The sequence below is a fragment of the Colius striatus genome, chromosome Z, assembly GCF_028858725.1.
Source record: "Colius striatus isolate bColStr4 chromosome Z, bColStr4.1.hap1, whole genome shotgun sequence".
Classification (NCBI taxonomy): domain Eukaryota; kingdom Metazoa; phylum Chordata; class Aves; order Coliiformes; family Coliidae; genus Colius; species Colius striatus.
Window position 1 is genome coordinate 61,077,282 of NC_084790.1, and position 24,170 is coordinate 61,101,451.

Here is a 24,170-nt window from a genome sequence, read left to right on the forward strand (position 1 = left end):
GAAACTACAGGGAATAGAGCTGCCAAACTCTTAAAACTCTCATCTGAGCACATGCCAACTGAGATTTTTGAAAAGCTTATAAAAGTAAGAGGCATTGCCCTGGCACCAGAAGAACGGCTATCCACTTGTTCTATTTCTAGCTGTTGCTCCAAAGTGCAGTCACAGCAAAACTCAATGAAAAAGTTTAAAATTATCACAGTCTTTTTTTTTTTTTTTTTTTTTTTAACTTAGACTCAGTTTAAGAAATGTCTGGAAGGGATTTGCTTAAAATCTTTTTAAAGCAAGCAACATGGAAAGTTTCAGACCAAATGATTATTCTTTGGCAAAGTTACGTGTAGCTGAAAATGGGACCTTAAAATGGGAAACACTGGGCAACCTGAATTCAGGAAAGTACTTCCAAGTCAATTCCAATATAATAACTAAATTTGCATAAGTGGTGTAGGTTGTTAAAGGAGGTTAAAGATAACAGGGTCTAAATCAAGCTCTGGTTTATGGTTTTCAAATACTTCATCATTAAGAGTGCTATTTTGAAACTACACAAAAAACGCAAAGATTCACAAATTGATCTCTAACATACACTTTAGCATTCCCTTGTATAACAGGCCGCCAATCGGTGCAAAGACTTAGCTAAACCTGATGGACTTAAACGATAACCTCTCTTCCTTTTACACTGAAAGCCTACATACAGAAGTCACTTTATAACACTTCCAAAGTTCAACTGTCACATCAATTTTAGCCTCTGACTGTATTTATAAACAAGCAAACCCCCCATAACTTTGATGACATAGAAATATGTTCCCTGTAGCAAAAACCGACCCTTTCCAGACTGCTTTTGTCCTTTCCGTAAGAAAACCAAGCACTATGGGAAGTACTGCAAGTTTCTTGTTCTAGCTAGAAGTCAGGGGAAGAGAGTGATCATCTGCAAGTGAGGAGATTAAGAGCAATTAAACAATTTAGGGAAAAAGATCACTTTCAGTAAACTACCACAATAAGACCATTCACAATGAATAACTACTATTAGAACCTTTGTGATGCTATTTTTTCCCCTATGTGAAACTCATTCAGGAAGCTGTGAAATAACTGAGCTGATAAAATCTGTTTTAATTCACAGAGAAGCATTTTCTTTTATCTTTTTTATCCATTTCACTTCTGCATATTTTGCTTATGTTACAGCAGAGTCGAACTTCTGAAAAGAGACAACTCATCATATGGGGACCAGGAAGGAAGCTGAGATAGGTCTGGAAAGGCTGTTACCATCCCTCATACTCAATACATCTGCTAATGGCATCAATGAAGGCACCAAGGGCACAGTCATCATCAAGCTTCCTTTCTCCACCCTTCCGGTCACTTACAATCTCATTAGGGCTCACATGTTTGAAAGATCTTGATGGCAGGACGTGTTCCCAAATGGTGTCCCAGGGCTGCTAAATCTAAAAAAAAAAAAGATGTTCCCCTGTACCTGGTTCTAGTGAGCCTGCACCTCGAATACTGTGTCTAGTTTTGGGCCCCTCTCTACAAGAAGGACATGGAGGTGCTGGAGAAGATCCAGAGGTGGGCTACCAAGCTAGTAAAGGATTTGGATCATGTCCCATGTGAGGAACGGCTGAAGGATCTGGAGCTGTTTAGCCTGCAGAAAAGAAGGCTCAGGGGAGACCTTATCACTCTCTACAACTACCTGAAAGGAAGTTGTAGAGAGGTGTGGGTTGGACTGTTCTCCCTAGTAACAAGCAACAGAACAAGAGGAAATGGCCTCAAGTTGCACCAGCGGAGGTTCAGGCTGGATATGATGAGGAATTTCTTCCTGAAAGGGTTGCCAGGCATGGGAATGGGCTGTCCAGGGAGCTGGTGGAGTTACCATCCCTGGAGGTGTTTAAGAGACAGTTGGATGTTGCACTTAGGGAAATGGTCTAGTGGTTGATAGGGCTGATACACAGGCTGGACTCGATGATCTTAAAGGTCTATTCCAGCCAAAATGATTTATCTGATCAGTTTTCAGAAATTCAAAGTATTTCTCCCTGACACTCTTGACCCCTTGCAATTTGAGCTTCATTTTCCATTCATCTCAGAAATTACACTTAGTTGTACTGACTTTTAGAAGAATGTGGTGCATTGTCAGTTTTCTGAATGCATGGTCGATATCAAAAGTCACTGAAATTCTTTATCACTTCCCAGTACTATCTTGTTCTGGCTTTGGTTTCATGTAACCAAATACAAATGAAGTATACAGGTCATGTGAAGAGAATAATGGAAGAAAACAGATTCTTTTCAAAGGTGTACCACTGAGTATACCACTCAGTAGAAAAGTAGCTGATTAATACTTCCATTTTAGGTGCTGCCTTTTACTCATGTAACTGCAATTATATACCACAGGTTAGAAAACATGCATTGGCTTACAGTTAGTGGATTGCATAGTTCACTTGGGGATATATAATGTATTCTTCTGTCAGCAACATTAGGTTGTTTTTGTTTTTTTTTTTAAACTTATCTTTCCCAAAGGAATATGGTACAATGCCACTAGAACAAATAGCAAAATGCTGTTTCTCCTGGCTGACTCATTTAAATCTCAAAATGAGATCTTTCATGACCGAGAAGAGGTATTTTTTATATGAACCGTAGATGCAAATAGTTTATTTTTAGAAACAGTATTGCAGCCTCTGGTGACTAAATAATTGCAGGTTTACAATTAGCAAAATTCAGCATTATGTAATGACTAAGAAGTGCAATACACTAGCAAGTGTATCCATAGAGCTTGAAAAGGATACTAGACACGCTGTCAACCATCAGATAAAACGATTAGCTACTCCAATACCATAAGAAAATGATAGAATATGAGTATTAGAGATGTCTTTCTTCACTTGTTGAACATCTACATTTCTGCATTATGCCCTTGGGGACTCCAAACAAGCAGCCTGAAACTCAGTTACACTTTGGTTCCTGAAATGGCACTTGATATTCAAACACTGGGCTAAAACTAACAAAAAAGGTGTTAACATTATTTGAAATTGTGGTAGTAAGCAGATCATCATCTCAAAACAATTTGTTGCCAGGATTTCAAGAGCAGATCCCCACTGGAAAAATCAACTACAACCAAGTAGTAGGTAAGAAAGTAGGTAGTAGTAGGCAGGTAAGAGGACCTCCATCAGCTATTTGTCAATCCTACCATATGGAGTATATAAAAGAAAGTGGCAGGTTGGATTGGAAATCTGCCTTGTGCATTTTCTATTCGTTTAATGGACGTTTGCATGTGAGCTGAAGCAATCTCTTGGTAGTTCTCACTCATCCAAGCCAGACTAGTGCTCTGTTCACCTCCTAATGTCTCCCAGGAACGGAACTTGGGAAAACTGGCCTTACAGGTTCAAAACTCTTCCAATGGTATAATCTATTGTATTCTCCAGCATGAAGTGGAATGAGATTATACATTATTGCAGATATATTCAAGAAGTGTTCAGGACAAAGTGGTCTGATTTTTAAGCAGTTTGTTGTACAAGGAGTATAATTAACCTTGCTAAACCACTTTCCAGCTAGCCTTTTTATTAAAACATGTCATGTAAATGCTAATACTGTTAGCACAGGCACTAATATGGAATCTAAAGAAGAATCTACGTAAATGCAAACTCTGAATGCAAACTAGTTCCAGTGAGCCCTTATGCTAACCTGCAATATCTTATGTCCTTTATATGCCACATATTTTAAAAGCATTGTAGAAAATACTTCAGAACTTCTTTTTACATACTTACAATTCCTAGCATTTTTTAGGATTATTTAAATTCACAGATATCACAGGTGAAAAATACAACCTGAATTTTCTAATCAGGCAAGTAAACTACAATTACCGTTCAGATGCTGCTGAAAATAACCTGAATAGATTTCATACAAACAAATCTCAGACACTAAAATGGAATATATTATAATATGCTGTCCTTGGAATATTAAAAGTCTTACTTCATAATCTATAAATTCCCAAGACCAAACATTTCTCCAGCCCTTCCACTGAATTAATTTATGGGAAAAAACAGTATGGGAAATCTGGTAATATTTCTCCCCCTGGTTTCCTTTTTTTTTCCCCCTCTTTTTTTTGCTCTTTCATGGTTGTGTTGCAAAACTTTGTTTGAAGTTCACATAGGAGAGAAAAATTAGCGAATGGAACACAAATGTATAAAACCACATTGATGATATTATTGACAGAATTCCTTTGTATATGTCCAAATACACAGAGTAAGATTTGGAAATAAGTAAGAGCTCTCCCTATATTGAAACTATACAGAACCTGAAAGGAGAAAAAAAATCAATACATTTACATTCTGAATCTCTTGTTAGGACTATGCAACAGATTACTGTACATTCAATAAAAGTGACTAGAATCTGTAATGCCAATGACTAATTGGCACATTTTGTCTCCATTGCTGCATGTGAAGCTTTAAGACACTCTCGTCTTTGTTCCTATTACAGCAACTATTAATTTGGAAAAAAACATGAAACTAGCCCATAGTCACTAACACGAAGTTCTCATTGGTATAGTCACTAAAAAGCAGTCACTGAGAAAACTGGCTGTGTAAAGTGTATGCTTCTCAGTGTGTTTTAAGATGTCATGATCAGCAATACTTTGCTTGTAGGTATCATGTGCTATAACTCTCTGGAACTTTTATTTGCAACAATCATTTATTAGAAAATATATAAAATACGACCTATAGGTTACAAGAAAATACAAACTATAGGTTACAAGCAACCTTTGATCATTAAGAAAAAACTAGAAAAACTTTCAGCAGGAATGAAATTTATGCACATGTAATTTTTTTTTTTAAAAACCAACAGCACTATGAAAACTTTTCAAAATATATTTGGTACTAATGACTGCATTAAGGAAATCTAGCTGTAATGATGCAAGCACAGCATTACCTAATATGTGAGCTTTTCAACTGGTAAGTCTTATTCTCACGACTACAGCTCCACAGCAAAACACATTTCAACCAAATAAGCAACACTAAAGATGGAAACATAATTCTGCTGCTATGAATTACATGCAATTTGAAATGACTAACATGTACAAACTTTTCACTTTCCTCAGAGGAACCTTTTACCCCCAGAGGAAATTGGTTTTTCTCAAACTTTCATAATACCAGTGTCCTAGAACTTAGAAACATTTAATATCAAGAAGGATTTGGGGTGGAGCATTCCACCTCAGACCTGCAAATACTACCCAACACAGTGCATAGTAATGCAAAAGGTTTAGAAATGCAATTTACCTGATATTTTACTGATATTTACCAGTATTTCTGCTGCTCTATGAAGCACATTAAAGCTATGTATTAGACACAAAGAACAGTTCAGAAAATGCTTGTAAGATGGAATCTTTTGTGAACTGAAGGTAAAAGGACTGTAGAGCTACACTATCCATGACTTTTACAGCTGAGGAACGTAACTCATTAGAAAAAACAGATTTGTGTCAGCATACAGAAGTAGAGAATTTTTATTTTTCATATTGTATTAATTTCTGTTCACAGTAGCCTAACACTGTCCCCAAACTTTCAAAATCCCAGAACAGACACCACTAAATGAAGCCTGATAAATGCCAGAGGCAGCCTACAGTAGCCTGCAGAGTACAGCAGACCTGGGCAGCACTGTGAGGGTACTGTAAGACAGTGTGAGGATGACGTACGTAACTCAGTGGAAACTACCTGTGCTCAACATCACTTCAAGTTATTTCAGCACTGAATATTCTGTTGGCATTTCCACAGTGTCAAGTTGCCTTGCACGTGAAATAAGCACGCAAATCTTTCTTGTCCTTGGAAGAGTACCATGAATTACTACAACAAAGTTTCCAAAGCACTTTGAGATCCCTGGATAAAGGTGCTGGATGAGTGAGAAACATCCTTCCACATATTTATATTTGGGTTTTTTCAGAGTATAACTCAGATCTTACTTTGCTTCCAGTGCCAGTGCAATGATGCCTGCAGCCATAGGTGCAGAGGCTGAGGTTCCAGTATGGCTGTCTGTGCAACGCTGCCTCAGGTCTGTGGTGATCTGGAAGAAATTGAATGTGCGAAATTTAGAACATAGCTTCAGAAATCAAACAGGTTTCATTTGCTTGAATGAGTTGCATCTACATGAAGGGCACTTCCTTCTTTCATTGCAAGGAAAAGAAAGAAAAAGGTGTCTGAATATGTGATATTAGATGTTCTGGGCTCTATGTATTGCACTGAAAACATAAGTTAGTCTCCATTTTTTTCATAGCATGATAACAAAAATACTTGTAAATTAGAAAAACATACAGAGGGTTTTTAAACTGCAAAGTTAGAACTCTGCCCTTCTATTTGCATTTATAGTGCACTTTTCTTCCAAGAATCTCAAAGTGCTTTTACAAAGTGCAATGAACTACATCTTACAGCATTCTATATATACAGACTGCTTATGCCCATTTTAAAGACTACAAAAGAGGTATGGAGGGATTAATTATGCAGCCTAAAGTCATACTGGAAGAATGTGACAGAGCAGAACCCAGTCTGGCTCCTGCGAAGTATCATGTTGAATCTTTCCTTTATGCCTTATGTTGTTCTTCTCAGAGAAGTGTTTCCTAGCAAGACCAAGGAAGTAAAGACAAGAAATCTACTAAGAGAAGTTTGAGCAAAACCCGCTGGACTTGAGAACAGTTACTGTCAGACAGAAGTCTACAGCACAGAAACCCCAATGACAGTGTCACAGTGATGCCAAACCTTATTCTCAGCACTCAGTCACTGGGAGACGTAAAATATCCGTCTGATGGATAGAGAAGAGGTTGCTTACATAGCTTCTTCCCTAAGTACACAGGATTATTGTGCTTCCATTTCCTCTAATTCACTAGTATCAGACTTCATTTGCAACACCAGGATGCACAAACATGGGAGAAGACGATTAGAAGATTGAAACAAAAAAAAAAAGTGCACAGTATGTAAAAAATGCCTGTCTAACATTGAAACTGGAAGATATTCAAAACAGACCTGAAAAAACAGCCATATCCCATCTGAGCAGAATACAAACAATGGCCTGTAGGAAGTTATGGTTTCACACAGCTGCATTAGCCATATTCAGTAGTATATGCATTACATAAGTTTGTATAAGGCTGATGAAAGCTCTCACAATCATGTAAGTATACACAGGCAAACACAGAAGACTTATAACAGAGAAGGAGAAAACAGCATCCAGGATGTGACTGTTTAATGACAGTAGTGAGTAAGCAAAACAAAAATGGAAGCTTCTAGAAGTTGAAAAAGATGGGTTAAAGTATTTATAATGTCATACCCTTAAATTAGTGAATTTACCAAAGGCCAATTTTCTTGAATAAGTCTAGAAAGAAACTTTTCCCTCCTATGATTTAATATCCTTCACAAATGCATACTTTAATAATAATTTATCAGTAAACAGCTAAAAATTAAGTCCCATAAATCAAATGTTCATAGAATTTCTTTATCTCTTGACTTCTCTCCCCTTGACTGTGTTTTAATTTAGACAATTAAAATTTAGACAATTAAACAGTGTTGGAAAAACCTTTATGCATGCAAATGCCATAAATGCTTGGACAACATTAAAAGATGAAACTGCATCAGGAACAGCCCTAACATTACAAAAGATAGAAAAGCCTACAGGAGCTAAGGTGGGTAAAAGTGCCCTCATAGCATCTTTTCTGTAGGAAACGGCCTCTCTCAATACAATGAAAAGAACACTGCATTGTGCTATCTGTATTTCTCATCCTCTGGAAGAACATGCTTCCAGAGTGTTTTTATTGTCCTGTAGCTACAGATATCAAGCACAATAAACCATGACACCTCTTTATTTTGCAACATTATTTTTCACATTCTAAGCAGATGTTGTGGCAGTAGTTTGAACTATGGAGCCTTATCTCTTTCTTTCACTCAACAAATATTTCAGCAGAAAATGTGTAGAGAAAGCTTCTGAAATGGAAATCCCATTTGAGCTATCTCAAATGGAAGCTGCTGACAGGAGATGAGATGCTTAGATGTAAATTACCTCCAAGACTTGAGCACTGACGTTTTTCAGCATTATTCATTCACTGTCAGAGAAATGTCATGTCTATCCTGAGGGGGGAAAAAAAAAGAGTATGGGACCACCAACAGGTGGGCAAGTTTGAAGAACTTGGTGCCTCACATTTCCTGAACCACATGAAGCCAATATCATGAATCACAATAAAAGGATTTGGTACTTGACAGCACCATGAAGCTGTCATTACTGTATATTAACTGACATTCTGATTAATAGGATGGAGAGAAATTTTTGTATCTTTTGTTTAGAACAGCAACTGCTAATCTATGAAAAATGCTGATCAGACTGCCCAAGAGAAGTCCACTGAATATTTCTAGGGACATGAGTTACATCTACTTCTAAATCCTTTGAATCAACTAGATTTGACTCAAGACAATGACAGTGTTTCTGGTACTAGTCTAGTTTAATCAACATGAAATTTGCAACCTAGGATGGACACCCTGACAAAGGCAGACAAAAATTATTTTAATAACCACAATGCACTGTAATACAGAAGTCATATACAGAAGTCCAACATCTTCCATAAAATTCACACATTTCATTGAAGAAAAAACTTCAGACACACTGTAATAGTTTTATACAAGCAACTTGTTCTGAAGAACTAAGGAGATGAAATTTGGGTACAGTCATTAGTAAGCCTGCATCATCAATCTTTTCATAGCTAATGACTAAAACAGAGATCTCCCTTAGCAGAGAACATGCTCAGTGTTCCTCTCTCAAGCCCCTGCATTTCTTGCTATTTCAGATTTCATAACATGAGCTTTCTAAAACTGATTAAACTACTAATTTACTTTCTGCTATAGTTCTTCAAGATATATTGATTCTATGAATCTGTGGTCCTAAAAGTGATAGGAGTTTAACAGAAATCTACTGTTCTTTCTCACATCATTTGACTATCTGTATCTAGCCAAAATTGAAGATGCTATGTTGTATGCATCTTGATACCCTGAGTATCTAAACAAGAGCAGGTTTTTGTTTGTGGAAATTGGTGGAACAGTAAGCATGGAGGTTATTTGCAGAAGGTAAGCCATGTAATAGGTTTAGTCATTATATCTGTGACAGACATTCATATGAAAATTCCTTTGCACTCTAAGAAAAACATTGAAAAAAGAATTAAAGAGAAATGTGATGCATTTGTGCAACATGCTTGATGGGTGAAAGGCTCATATATTAGGTGGTGCTTAAACTATCCTTGCTGCATGGTCTGGAGTGGGGAAGCTATCTTCCAGAAGAAATTACCTTGACAATTGTATACTATTAACCTATAACTCTACACTCACTGTGTTATGAGAGATAACCTATTTAAAGAAAAATATTCCTATGGTTTTTACCCACTCTTAATTTGCATTTACCTCAGAGTGTGAGTTTCTGTGTCTACACTGATGTCAACACTTTGTAGCTGCTCTTTAGAACACTTAGGAGTAACTCTCTTCTCTGCACATCTATTTAGAAGGCATACATCCAGCTGTATATGTGATAGGTTTGCATGTTTTGGGCATGTTAACACATACAAAGGTTGGAAACTTGGTCTCTAATGGGCTATGAGTTACTGCAATAAAATTTGGTACAACACAAAGTCAAGTAGACTTGTAGTACTTTCTTTAGCAACAGTGACTCATTGAAGATGATAATATCAGTGCGTTTTTAACTGTAATTGTTAGCTCAAATTATTTCAGGTCTGAAGTTGCTTCCATTTCCTTCAGGCAGTTAGAAAAGCTCCATATGGAAAATGTAAAATTATGTTCTTAAGCTATCATTGTACAAGACTGAAAAAAACCTACAAACCAGAAAAATTCTAAAATTATGTTCCATTCTATATTTGTAGCAAGTAATTACAAAAATGTGTAGCAATGAAAAGAGAAAAAAAAAGTCTTTTGTGTAGTTATAAAAGTGTGAGTGCTTCTGTCAGTCCACTGCATATTGAAAATAAAAAATTTTTACATGAATTTTAAGAGCCTAACATTCGGTTACTGTTTGTTCATCTACCTTATAATACATTCCATACATATTGGACAGAAAAATAGAAAAAAAAAAAGAACTGAAAGGAAAAAATATGAAGGAACCATGGAACATGATACTATAAAGTTTTAACTATTCACTGTCCCCTAATTGCGGTTAGGTCTTTCCACACTGTAACATTGCAGAAGCTCACATGATATTGGAGTGTGTTCTGAGTTACATGAGAAAAACCAAGAATGAGTTCATTTGATGGTAAATCTCAAGCCAGGTCATTTACTCCTGATTTAATGCAGTAGTATTTTTGTTTCCTATTTTACATATAGGACTCTCATTCCAGCAAAATAAATCACCATATGCCTTGATCAACTACTGTTACTCCTTTCATGTAATGGCACGACATTGAGACTATCATTGCTGATTTGCATATTTATATGCAAAATATAAATTGGACAATTAAAAATCAATAATAACCTAATCTTCTATTGTTTTTCCCTTTAAACTTACTGCAAGCTCTAAGCTTTTTGTGGAAAGATACGAAGATAATCTCTGACTTGAAAGGTGCAGCAACCTAAACAAAAATATGAGATACAAAAAGAGATATGAAGAATGAAAAGGATGTGTGGTATTAACAACAAAAACAAACACATTTTATTACAGACCCTTTAAGCATTTCATGTTGAAAAACTTCATTCTCAAAGTTTCTGTTCTGTCTTCAGTTCTAGTTTCAAAGAAAAGTTCTTTCAAAGGTAAAGGAGGTTTGATAAGTCTCTAGGAGGACTGGATTTTAGTAGGCAAGTTGGAGAAGCAAATAGTGATACTATCATTATCGTTCTCAAAATCAGGCTATGAGCAAGACAGTCACAAAGGTAACAGCAATGTCCCTGTCTGAATGTCTGTGCATGTTGAAAGGCCTTTTCCAACCATAGTGAACCTATGACTGCTAATACTCAGTTTAAAAAGCCAGCTTCACAGTTTCAAGTCATTTCTCATCAGGCTGTATTGTAATAGAAACGGGAAGCTGTTATATAACCGGTTTACATATAACACAGAGAGAAAGTTATTGACCACATCTACTGTACACCGTTCTGCTTTGGCATTGATGGTGTCTGGAGAGGGAACAGGCTTGCCTGACTTTAAACGCTGAGTACCTATAGTAAAATACCCTCAGACAGATTGTGTGTTTCAGAAGTCAGTTGATAATATGGTACAGGAAAGAGTCCTGGAGGGATTATTTATGATCTGACATACAAGAATTTGAGATCAGTCAATCTTACGGCACATGCAAAATCAAAGATGCTTTGCACAAGAGTAGCAAGTGTAAATTAAGTTCTGGTAAACAAAGGATCAACAGACTTGAGTTAATTCTTATGGCTCCTCAATAAGCTTACGCTTTTACCATTCACTGTGCAAAATTATGCACTCGACAGGAATAATTTATAATTGGCATATGCAACTGGATTGCTCCCAAAAGAATGGAGGACTAGTAAAAGCAATCAGTGCTTAGAGAATTGGTGGACTTCAAAGTTATTCTTACTTATCTCTGACAGCTTGTGTGATATCTTCAACAGAGATTCCACTTTACATTTTTAGAGAGACATGTCTTTTCAGTGATGTTTATTTAAAATCCCTTCATTATGAGGCCTCATCTGGAGTCCTGTGTCCAGTTCTGGGCTCCACAGCTTAAGAGGGACAGGGAACTTCTAGAAAGACTCCAGAACAGAGCCACATATTTGATCAGAGGTCTGCAGCATCTTTCTTATGAGGGAAGGCTGTGGGATCTGGGGCTGTTCAGCCTGGAGAAGAGAGGGAGATTGAGGGGAGACCTCATTAATACAAGTGTTTGAAAGGTGTATGTCAAAAAGACAGGGTAGCACTTTTTTTCTGTACTGTCCAGTGATAGGACTAGATGCAATGCACAAAAGGTGGAACATAAAAAGTTTCACTTAAGGGAAAACTTCTTTACTCTGAGAGTGAAGGAGCCCTGCCACAGGCTGCTCAGGGAGGAAATGGTCTCCTTCTCTGGAGGCCTTCAAAACCAAGGTGGACCTGCTTTTGCAGGCAGTTGGACTGGATGATCTTTAGAGGTCCTTTCCAAATCCTACCACTCAGTGATTTTATGATTCTATTAATCGTGGGATAATCATAGAATCATAGAATGGTAGGGGTTGGAAGGGACTTTTAGAGATCATCTAGTCCAACCCCCCTGCAGAATCAGGTCATCCTAGATCAGGTCGCATAAGAACTCATTCTATATATAATAATTCATTTCTCCTTTGTAAAGTATATATTTTTAAAATCTTACAATAAAATATGAAACTGCAAGTATTAGTACAATTAATGAATTCTACAAGTGATAGGTGCTATGCTCCAGTAAACTGAAAAATTACCTATTCACATGTTTCATAAGAAAGCCTACAACAATAAAGGTGAGGTCACCTCCAGGTGTGTTTGGTGATAGTGTAAGTCATAAAGGAGTGGTACATCAGAAATAATGATCTCTTCTTGAAATAGTAATTCCAAAAAAAGCAGAAAGTCCATGCTAATTGATAAGAATGGAAGATAATAATTAAGAAAACTAAATCTACTCAAGAATCAGAGGAATGCACAAAGATAAATCAGCTAAATAGAAAACTACAAATGGGGACTGAGAAAAATACAGGTATTTTACAACGTTTTAAAAAGTGAGCATGGACATATTGGTCAATAGAATAGTTGCAAGTGACAGGTGCAAGAAGTGATAAATAAATAAATAAATAAGTGTAAGTAAATAAATGCAATAAATAAAAATTATAAGATAGAAGGTGCATGGAGGTGGCAATGTAAGGCAAAAGCCAAATGGAAAAGTCCACAGGAACAGACTAAAGTGCACAGATGTTCTACTTGAAAACATATCAGAAGCAAAACCACCCTCAAATCAATATTGTTTTAATTGTCCAGAGATAATAGAAAAGTTAATAGAAGTGTATCATGAATGGCTATTTCACTGAATGTTCCTTTTTGGAAAAAAAAAAAATTAAGTGGGGTTTTCAGAGCATGGAAAGATGATAAATCATTCTCACAGTTATTTTAAACAGTAAGCTCAAATAAGAAAGTTTGCAACCATCAAAGACCTTTTACAAGAGCTGGAAACAGAATGTTTTAAGACTGTACTGTTGGTTTTAATAAATCAACACTAGAGAATTTCCAGAAGATGGAAAGAAAACCTGTGTACAGTCAACATTGAAAGGACAAGCAGTATTGTATTTCATCTATTTACTAAGTTTACCACTGTAAAACAGCTGATACGTGATTTAAAATAATTATTAATAAATATTAACTAGTACTATATTTAATGGTGGATAACAAGCTGCCAGAAAAGAGAGCTTGTCAAAATGCTGGAGTATTTTTGTATCTGGAGTATTTTTTTTCTGGCCACCACTTTGGTTGAAAGTACTAGAGTCAGGATTCTACAAGACAAATAATGTGATCCTGGCACATCCAAATAAATACCAAACGTTTAAATTTAAGAGATTAAAAATGTACACCACATAATAGATTTCAAATGGGATACTCACGAGGTCTCAAAATGTAACCATATATTAAAAAACAGATATACACTTAGAAGAAATTATACACATGTCCATAGCACATATAAGAAATTAATCTTGTTTACAATCAGCCCTTCTATAATTTAGCTCTTGACCTTAGTATGACCTAAAGTTTTTATCAATGACCTGAAAGAAAATACCAGCAACTTCTGATGAATGTAGAACTTAGAGAAACTTTGAAGAAACAGGCGGTAATGATGAGGGCTGCTTTGGATTGAGCACTGAACCAATACATTCAGAGGTAAATAGTGCAATAAATTAGACCATAACTAGCCCCATATCTTTTCTTCGATCACCAGCAAAAACGAGAAGCAGCAGCTCTGAAAGATGGTTGAGCATCAGACAACAATGAACACATTATATAACAGTGAAGCTAGCAAATCTCAGTCAGACTTACTGTATAAAGAGAGGGGAACTGAGCTGTCTGGTAGTCAGAGATATGCATTTTCCCATGCATTTGGAACTGATACTGCTACTACCCGACTGCTGTATCCAGTTTGGGTGGATTTGAAGGACTCAGGGCTATCCTACAGACTCGGCTCAGCAAGACTTCGTCAGACTGGGGAACTAAATTGCCTCTGGCCTTATTTAGTATTGGTTTCACTTAAACATAAAGAAGTTATTGAAGGTCTTTAAAGAACATTAGTGCAAATTTAACCACAGAAGTGAGGACTGCTAGGAGATGTAGTGATTTCTTTCCTTTATTATTACTTATCAGGGCAAACAAGAAACATGCCAGGAAGAGTGATAAGGTTTCAGTCAAGAGAAGCAAGTTAAGAACAGGAAAATTACTGGAATGAAGAAGTACCTCAGAAAAACTTTAAAACAAAAATTAGATCAGCTGAAAACAAGGAAGAATCCAAGAGGGGATGGCCAGAATCCCAGAATCCTAAAAGACAAGGCAGATAGTATTAAAAAAACATAACTGCAAGAATTTTTAACTCCTTCCTGACACCAAGAGGGGTATCTGCTAAAGAAAGTAATGCTAGATGGGTACTCAAGAAAAAATTGGAGGGGAAAAAAAACCTCACAAAATTCTGAAATGTTCTTATCAGAAAGAAATCAAGATCAGGAAGCCAAGCTCCTGGCAGATAGTGAGAAAGTCTGGAGAATGGAAGACACTACCTTGGTGGAGGAAGATTGGGTTAGAGATCTACTAGGCAAGCTGGCCACCCACAAATCCATGGGTCATGATGCAGCCAAAAGCTTTGAGGGAACTGGCTGATGTTATTGCTAAGCTGTTCTCCATCATTTTTTAATGACCTGCTGGAGAGCAGCTCTGCAGAGAGAGACCTGGGAGTCCTGGTTGACAAAAAACTAAGCATGAGCCAGCAATGTGCTCTCGTGGCAAAGAAGCCCAATGGCATCCTGGGATGCATCAAGAAGAGTGTGGTCAATAGGTCAAGGGAGGTTCTCCTTACCCTCTCCTCTGCCCTGGTGAGGCCTCATCTGGAGTCCTGTGTCCAGTTCTGGGCTCCACAGCTCAAGAGGGACAGGGAACTTCTACAGAAGCTTGATCTAGGTGGAACTGCTTTGGCAGGGGGTTGGGCTGGATGATCCCTTCCATACCCTACCATTCAGTGATTCTTTGCTCTCTAAGTTATACACTAGAATAAAAAATCAGGGAAGAGGACAATATTAGCAAACCTGATTAATCCTGCTGCAAGGGTTTAAAAGGTTAAAAGGAGTGGTATATTGAATATTGGAAAGTATATTGAATGCACTCATTTTGAAAAAAGCAGATACAGTATGCAAATACTACTAGCATCAATAAGTTATCAAATAGAATTAAAACAATTTGTTAGTTTCCAGTCAAGATGAGAACACAATGGAAAATGGATGCTGGTTGTTTAGGAATGAGATACAGAACAATAACGGAAAAAGGAGTGCTGAGCTTAACCCTGCTTACAGTACATCAGCTTGCTAGAACATGTAGCAATAGGAGTAATAAGTGACCATCACTGAATGTAAAAGAGGGATAATGTTGGATCAAAGCGAGATAGAGAGGTATGTAGGGAAACTGCTAATATCATGTGTGTATAATATGCAAATTACTGATATTTGAATTAAAAACAAACGGAGAATATGTTCTCAGGAGTACTGATGAGATACAAAATATTAGTAATGAAGAAAATCTCTTTTGGTGGCACTGGAAATAAGATTTTTGAAGGTATATAGTGGTTTTGCCCAGGCCATGTTTTTGTTAGTGGGGCAGGATACATGGGTCACTTCTTTAAACAAAGAGCTGCCAGAAGCTTCCCCTTTAGCTCATAGGGTTAGAGCCAGTCAATTCTAAGATGGACTTGCAGCTGACTAATGCCTGGACAATTAGTGATGGAGGTAACACCTCTGTGAATAACATATTTGAGAAAGTGAAGAAGTTGCTGTGCAGTTGCTGAATTGCAAAAACAATAGAGTGAGAATGTCAAAACATCTCTGCAGACACCAAGGTCAGTGGAGAAGGAGGGGAAGGAGGGTGCTTAGTCCCTGAAAGAAAGACTCCCCTGTGACCTGTGAGGAGCCAGGATGTCCTCCTACAGTCCATGGAGGATCAAAAGGGAGCAGAGATCCACTCACAGCCCGTAGAGGACCCCACACTGGAGCGGATGGATGCCAGAAGAAGGCTGTGACTCCATGGGAAGCTCACCCTGGAGAAAGTTCCTGGCAGGACCTGGGAGTCTGTGGTAAGAGAGGAGTCCACACCTGAGCAGGTTTGCTGTCAGGACTTGTGATCCTATGAGGGACTCAGATAGGAGCACTCGGTACCTGAAGGACTGTTCTCTTGGTAGGTGACCCACATTGAGTCAGAGTGTGAGGAGTCCCATGGGAGACCCCATGCTGGAGCAGTTCGTGAGGAACTATAGCCTATGGGAAGAACCCACATGGAGAAGTTTGTGAGGGACTGTCTCCCATGGGGAGAGACTCCACAGTGTAGCAGTGGGAAGTGTGGTGAGGCCTCCCCGTGAGAAGAACCAGAAGCAAAATCCATCTGTAACGAACTGACCACAACCCCTGTCCCCCATCCTCTGCACTGCTGGGGAGGAAGGAAGGGGAGTCCTGGAGGAGGAACAGGTGGAGGAAGGTGGTTTAAGACTCAATTTTATTTCTCGTCTCCCTGTTCTGATGGTTCATTAATAAATCAAACCCTTTTCTCCCCAAGCTGAGTCTGTTTTGCCTGTGATGTTAGTTGCTGAGCCATCTCCCTGTCCTTATCTCGACTCATAAACCTCTCGTTATATTTCTCTCTCCGCAGTTTAAGAGGAAGAGTGATATTACAACTTGGTGGACACCAAGGTATCATTCAGAGTTGACAGCACCTAGGTGAGTAGAAAACCTGGCACGAACTGGCAGTATCTGCACTGCATTGAGTTGTAAGCTGCAGAGAAACTCATGCTGGTTACAAAGTGCAGTATCGTGGCTTCAGCTGAGTAACACACTGTGACTAAATGAACTTGCCCAGAGACATTACTTTTCTAAAGTAGTCCATTAATTAGTATAAATGAGCTCTCTCACTCCCCTCAAAGTCTCCATGCAAAATGCAAACCCATGTGTTTTAAAAAAAAAGACCACATTGAAAAAAGCATACTATTTTCCTGTCGTAGGATTCCCCGCTACTGTATGTTGTAGCTAGTGTGGAGGCACATTCTTCCAGGTACCATGGCTTCTTCCCACTTTCAGCTGTGCTGCTTATGGAGATGGTGTAGATGCTATTGGTGTAGCCATCACAGGAGCAATGGTCTCGACTTCTTCCACCATTTCCAGATGCCCAAACAAAGACTGAACCTAAGCCTCTTCGCCCCTGTTTGGAAAGAGCACAAAAGATTTGATTAATAATTCTTCTGTTCCTCCTCACCTGCTTAACAAACTTTCTCCATGAAAAGAGAGTTGATGGGAAAAAGTCAATAAAAGAAACTAGCTCACTGAAAAGAATCTGAGATGAAAACAGGATTTATATGAATCAGACAACAGAAAAATTCAGAAGATCAGTGGTATGTACACAGGTTTATAAACAACTTTTATACAGTATCTGTTGCTCTGCATTTATGCTATCCAGACATACCAAGAAAGAGGTGTTAAAGACTTCGGGGAGCATTAAAACATCACATTGGATTGGAAAAGTAAAAGAAACACCATAATTGAATTTAAACTCCTTTGTAACACACAGTACCTTTAATTTATTAGGGCATTCTCATCTGTTTCTTCCTGGGTTGCATGTATTTGGGTAGGTATTTGGGTAGCATTAAATACTGTCAATCACAGTATGACTGTATCACATATATTATAAATCAGAGGACTCTGGAGGTGGGAAAGGAACTGAGGTCATCTAGTCCAATCCAACTAGTCCATTACGAATGTTAAATGCACAATATAACATATAAATACAATTGGACAAAACCAAAAGATTCTTCCAAATCTATTCTAATGAAGCAGTAAAAAATTCAGTATGATATTTTAAATACATGACTAGTTGGGCAAGTTACTTGGGCATATTCATAATTTCAAATAAGGATTTAAAATAGGAGACCTCACCTTGACATTTTTTATACAATGTCCAAAGGAATGAAAACAATTTTGGTGGTGTTAGTACTCTTAATTAGATAATGATATTAAAAGTAAAGATGATCGGTAACTAAGAATTATGGAAGTACATATGCAACTAAGAAACTAAAAATGAGTGACTGGGCTTTTGTCTTCTATATATGTTTCCTACCAGTGAATGAAATTTAGATTCATGCAGCTGTATGATCTACATTATCAGCACTCACTATCTGGAGTCATTTTACTGTTGAGACAAAAAAGTTCACCAAAGGACTAGGCTTATCTTTGATCAAGCTAAATTGTGTCATATTTTCTTATGCATCACTGTTTGAAAGTATCACAGAATGGCAGAATCTTAAGGGTTAGAAGGGACCTTGAAAGATCATCTAGTCCAAACCCCCTGCCAGAGCAGGACCACCTAGAGTAAGTCACACAGGAACTCATCCAGATAGGTTTTGAATATCTCCAGAGAAGGAGACTCAACAACCCTTACAGTGAAGATATTCCTTGTGGAAACCTTTTTGGAGGTTTGAAACCTCTTATGCTCCAGCTTGTACTCAAAGCCCATTGTGCTATCAGTGGACATAATTGAGAACAGCCTGGCTCCATCCTCTTGACACTTGCCCTTCCTGTATTTGTAAACATTAATGAGATCATCCTTCAGTTTCCTCTTCTCCAAGCTAAAGAGCCCCAGCCCCCTCAGCCTTTCATCATAAAGGAGATGCTCCACTCCCTTCATCATCTTGGTGGCCCTGTGCTGAACTCTCTCCAGCAGCTCTCTATCCTTGTGCTGAGGGGCCCAGAACAGGACACAATATTACAGATGTGGTCTCAGGAGGGCAGAGTAGAAGGGGAGGAGAACCTCTCTTGACCTACTAACCACAGCCCTTCTAATACACCCCAGGATGCCATTGGCCTTGGCCACGAGGGCATATTGGTGGCTCATGCTTATCTTGCTGTCCACCAAGCCCCCCAGGTCCCTTTGCCCTACACTACTCTCTAACAGTTCATTCCCCAACCTATACTGGTACGTGGGGTTCTTCTTTCCCAAATGCAAGACTCTACACTTGCCCTTGTTGAATTTCATTAGATTTCTCCCCGCTCAACTCTCCAGCCTGTCCAGGTCTTGTTGGACAGCAGCACAGCCTTCTGGTGTCAGCCACTCCCCCCAGTTTAGTATCATTAGCAAACTCACTATCAGTGCCCTCTGTTCCCTCATTAAGGTCATTAATGAATAGATTGAACAGTACTGGCCCCAGCACTGACCCCTGACAGACTCCACTAGATACAGGCCTCCAATTAGACCCTGCCCCATTGACCACAACTCTCTGCTTTCTTCCCTTCAACTAGTTCATAATCCGCCTCACTGCCTGATCATCCAGCCCACACTTTCTCAGTTTCGCTGCCAGGTTGCTGTGGGAAATGGTATCAAATGCTTGACTGAAATCCAGATAAACCACATCCACTGCACTACTGCCATCTATCTACCTGGTTACATCTTCATAAAAGGCTATCAGGCTGGTCAAACATGAATTCCCCTTGGTAAAACCATGTTGATTGCTCCCAATTACCCTCTTGCCTGGAGACAGCATCCAGGATAAGTCGTTCCATCACCTTTCCAAGGCTAGAGGTGAGGCTGATCGGTCTGTGGCTCCCCAGGTCTTCCTTCTTGCCCTTTTTGAAGACTGGAGTGACATTTGCTTTCCTCCAGTCCTCAGGCACCTCTCCTGGTCTCCATGACTTACTGGAGATGATGGAGAGTGGTCTAGCAATGACCTCTGCCAGCTCCCTCAGCACCCGCAGGTGCATCCCATCAGGGCCCATGGATTTATGTACATCCAGATTGCTCAACTGATCCCTTTAGTCCTCATCAATTAAACAAAACTTCTTTAACCTGACTTCCTCTGGAGTCTGGGGCTCCTGATGACAGTCTCCAGAACTATAGACAGAGGCAAAGAAGGCATTCAGCAACTGCCTTCTCTATATCCTCTGTTACCAGGGCACTCACCTCTTTCAACAGTGGGCCTACACTACCTCAAGCATTAGTTTTGTCCACAAAGTACTTGAAGAAGTCCTTCATCTTGTCCTTGACCTTGCTTTCAAAGCAAAACTCCAATGAGGCTTTAGCTTTCCTAGTTGCCTCCCTACATCCTCTGATGATAGTCTTCTATCCATTCCAACTGGTCATCCTTTCCTTCCATGATCTATAGACTCTCTTCTTACACTTCAGTTTCCACAACAGTTCCTTGTTTAACCATGCAGGTCTCCTGGCTCCCTTTCTTGACTTCCTACCCACTGGGGTGCTCTAATCCTGACCTTGGAAAAACTGATCCCTGAATATAGACCAACTTGGGTCTCTTTACCTTCTAAAACCCTGTTCCACTGGATATGCCCTAGCAATTGCTTGAAAAGGCCAAAGTTGGTCCTGTTAAAGTCCAAAGTTGTGATCCTGCTTGATATTCTGTTCCTACCACACAAGATAATGACCATCTTGTGCTTGCTGCAGCTAAGGCTGCTCTTAATCTTCACTGCTTTAACCAGACCTTGCTTGTTTGTGAATATAAGGTCCAAAGTATGAGCTATCCCTTTCAGTTACAGTGATGCTAACAGTCTCATACCTCATTTGCTTGCAGCTCATCATGTAGTATCTACCTGTTTTTTTGTTAGGTCCATTCCTGTGTATGACAAATTCATGTTATAAGGCATAAACTAACACTTTCTGTCCATGAACTAATTGCTTGGCTATGGGAGAGTTTGGGTTTTTGTCTGGGTTTTTGTTTTTTTTTTAAACAGAGTGCAACTATGTACCTCAAAAAACATACAACTGTTGGACATCTACCAGATCAACCTTCAACAACTAGCAATTCAAAGATTCATTTCATACAGATGCTCAGAAGTTTCACTAGGAGTTTTTGTGCTGAGCATAAATGAACCTGCATCAGCGTAAGACAAATTCTCTCATACTCCAGGCCCAAGTTCTCAAACACTGAAGAATTTAACTTTGTGAATTTAATAAAAGTACACTACCTGGAGAGACTCTTCTCTCCAGCAAAATAAGTTAAATAACAAATTCTCCTGGCTAGCATTTACATATCTTATGTCTCTAAAATCCAACTTTTCATTAAAAAAAACATTTCAAGCGGAGAAAAAAAGCCCCAGGGTGCCAAGTTAAATGTATTATGAAATCCACATCCTCCAGACAAGATCAGTCTGACCAGTGGGAAATGTAACTATTTCAATTTCTTTCACTTCCTTTAGTTTATCTTAGCTACTACACTAACAAAAAGATGCAAAACATTGATTTTTTTTTTTCTGTTTAAAGACAACCCTTATGAAGTGTTAAAGCTCTCCTCACAAGACAGACTCCCACAAAATCAAAACCTCCTTTCTGTTTTGAGGTACTTGCTCTGCTTGCTTTTCTCAGCCAGCAAGGTCTGATTCAGAGCCTCTCAAAGCTATTGGGATGTGTTTTGCAACTTCATGGGGCTGGAACTGGTTTATGAACCATTTCTCTCTCATTCTATGAACTGGTCATTTCCCTTTGTGTATCCTGACGTCTTACCTCACAATTTTGAAAATATTCAATGAGACAGTGAAAAGAAGGGGAAATATTATTAAAAAAAATCATGAATATTTACCCAGCAGGTCAGGGAAATGGAAGTTAGAACCCTCTGTATGTTTGTGGAGAACAGGATGGAGGATTACACTAAAGACACGCTGGTTCTCTACTTTTTGATGTGCTCTTGCCTGATTTTTACTGATGTCGTTTTGGTCTTATCCCATCATCCACTGCAACTAGTTCATGCTTCCTAGCAATATTCTATTATGTGTTTTCATCTTCTGCCTCCTCAATGGTCATTTTTGGCTTCCACACCAATGCTGACAAAGTGTGCCTTAGAGTCATGTAGAGATTCCTGTCTGATCCTACATTGACCGTAAAAGGCAGCTTCTCTCTCCCACATACACCCCCACTAATATATGCATAGGCAAGGAGAACACACAGTAAAAAAGTATATAATACAGACACACTTTTACCTCCAGATGTATGAAAGTATTTCATCAAAATATTTTTTGATGGATTTTGACAAGCATCTGCTATCTGTAGAATTTTACATTTTTCTTCTTCACATGCATTGGGCTGCCCAGGGGGACTGTGGAGTCTCCTTCACTGGAGACATTCGAAATCCACCTGGACGAGTTCTTGTGTGGCCTACTCTAGGTGGTCCTGCTTTGGCAGGGGAGTTGGACTAGATGATCTTTCAAGGTCCCTTCCAACACTTAAGATTCTATGACTTCTTGAAAATCATGTATGCATTATGCACAGCATTATGTAACCACATTTGGCCAAAATCATCAACACAACCAAGAGGGAAGAAAAGAGAAACCAGGGTAATCCAACCACAGATCTAAGAAGGGGGAAAATGGAATCTATTTTAATATCTTGACAACAAGCCTATCTTCCACTTTTTTCAAGAGAAGTTTTGTAAAAAAATTCTTAAAGGCACATGCATACAGGAAAATATCCTATCAGTAACAGTCCATCTGCCATTTTTCTGTTGTCACCATCATCTGAGTTTGTCTGCAAACTGGAGCATAACATGATTTGTCCCACTCGTGCAATGAAAATCTTTTTCATGGCAGTGCAGAACTACACTTTGTGCACATTTTGCAGGAGTAAGCTTTGAATTATTATCTTTTCTCTACAATGTGTCCATACATCTTTAGATGTATACTTATGCTACTGTACTAATAATGAAAAATGAGTTGCAGAAACAGATATGTGAATACATTTTTGGGCACAAAATGTAGTCCTAATGAAAACATGTCAATGGAAGTTAGAAATTCTGCAATGCAGTATTTAAAAATAATAAACAGCAGTTTAGATTTTAATAGGAAAGATGGGGTTTTAAAAATAACAACCCTTTCCACCTAAATTTACCTTTACATGTTGAGATTTTTGTAAACAAATAATAACAAATATTTCTTCAAAACTAAAGTCTTCTGCAAATATATAAACACCTCTGCTATTGCAATAAAATATTAGTACCAGGTGCACTGACTAAAGGAAAAGAGAATGTTCTATTAAACACAAAGAAAATATTCCCATCCCTCTAACATATTGCAATGCTGCATATTTAACAACTCAGCATTTCAGAGAAAACAGTAGCATTTCCTTCAGTCTAGAAAACATGTTAAAGATTTTGTTCCTAGAAGATGTTTGGCAAAGCATTAGGCAGCCTTAAAAAAAGCCCAAATATATAAGCAAACCCCCAAATTGAATTCAATCTGACCAAAATAATGTGTCAGGTAAATAAGTTCTGGTTTACATTTACTGCTTTTTGTTAAACTACCATTTGGTTTCCTTTTTCACCCTACTTTAATTCAATAGACCTAGTCATGCTCAGGAAATTATAAACTTGCTAATAACAATACCAAACAAATAATTAGAACAATAGCATAATCTATCCTACAGTATCTTAATGCCATTCCCTGTTGATGTCATTCAAATACATAAATAACATTTGGGCCATGTTACAAAGTTAAGACAAATACACATGCAAGGCACTCTGTAGCTTTCACTGTTTGTCTAAATCTATCATCTGCCAGATGTCCAGGGGTGTCCGGATGAAAAGTCAAGCCTTGAGCTGCCAAAGAAGCCATATGTCATTTATTACTCAAAAATCAAAGGTGCATTTACAAACCATATGGATACAACTTGAGCAAAACTAAGTTAGTTAACAATAGTAGAGTCATAGAGCAGGGTGAAACAGGTGTGCAGCAAAGTACGCTCAGTGCTCGCCCCATGATGACAAAAATGCATTATCTCTCCCTCTAGGTACCGTGCTGTTTCTGCTCCACCATTTGCAATGATAGGTATGGACTGGCTCTTACAAAGTCTGCAAGGTGTCCACAACTGGACTTGTGCTGGTCACTGCACATGATAGATCACTATGAAATGCTTTCTTTCTGTTTTGTCTACTTTCTTAAATTGCATAAAATGTCAGATAATAACAGAAAAATTAATCAAATGTTCTATTATGGAAAAGAAAA

At 38.3% G+C, this 24,170-nt stretch overlaps 1 protein-coding gene across 2 annotated transcripts in view; it reads right to left on the reverse strand.

Moving 5' to 3' along the window:
- PCSK5 (proprotein convertase subtilisin/kexin type 5) overlaps positions 1-24,170 on the reverse strand; it is a 260,750-nt gene that overhangs the window by 119,867 nt on the left and 116,713 nt on the right. For both annotated transcript variants that reach the window (XM_062017429.1, XM_062017431.1), the window contains exons 8-9: positions 17,167-17,379; positions 5,921-6,021 (exon numbers count right to left, since the gene is read on the reverse strand). In XM_062017429.1, the coding sequence (XP_061873413.1) occupies positions 5,921-6,021; positions 17,167-17,379 (314 nt within the window). The remainder of the gene's footprint in view (positions 1-5,920; positions 6,022-17,166; positions 17,380-24,170) is intronic.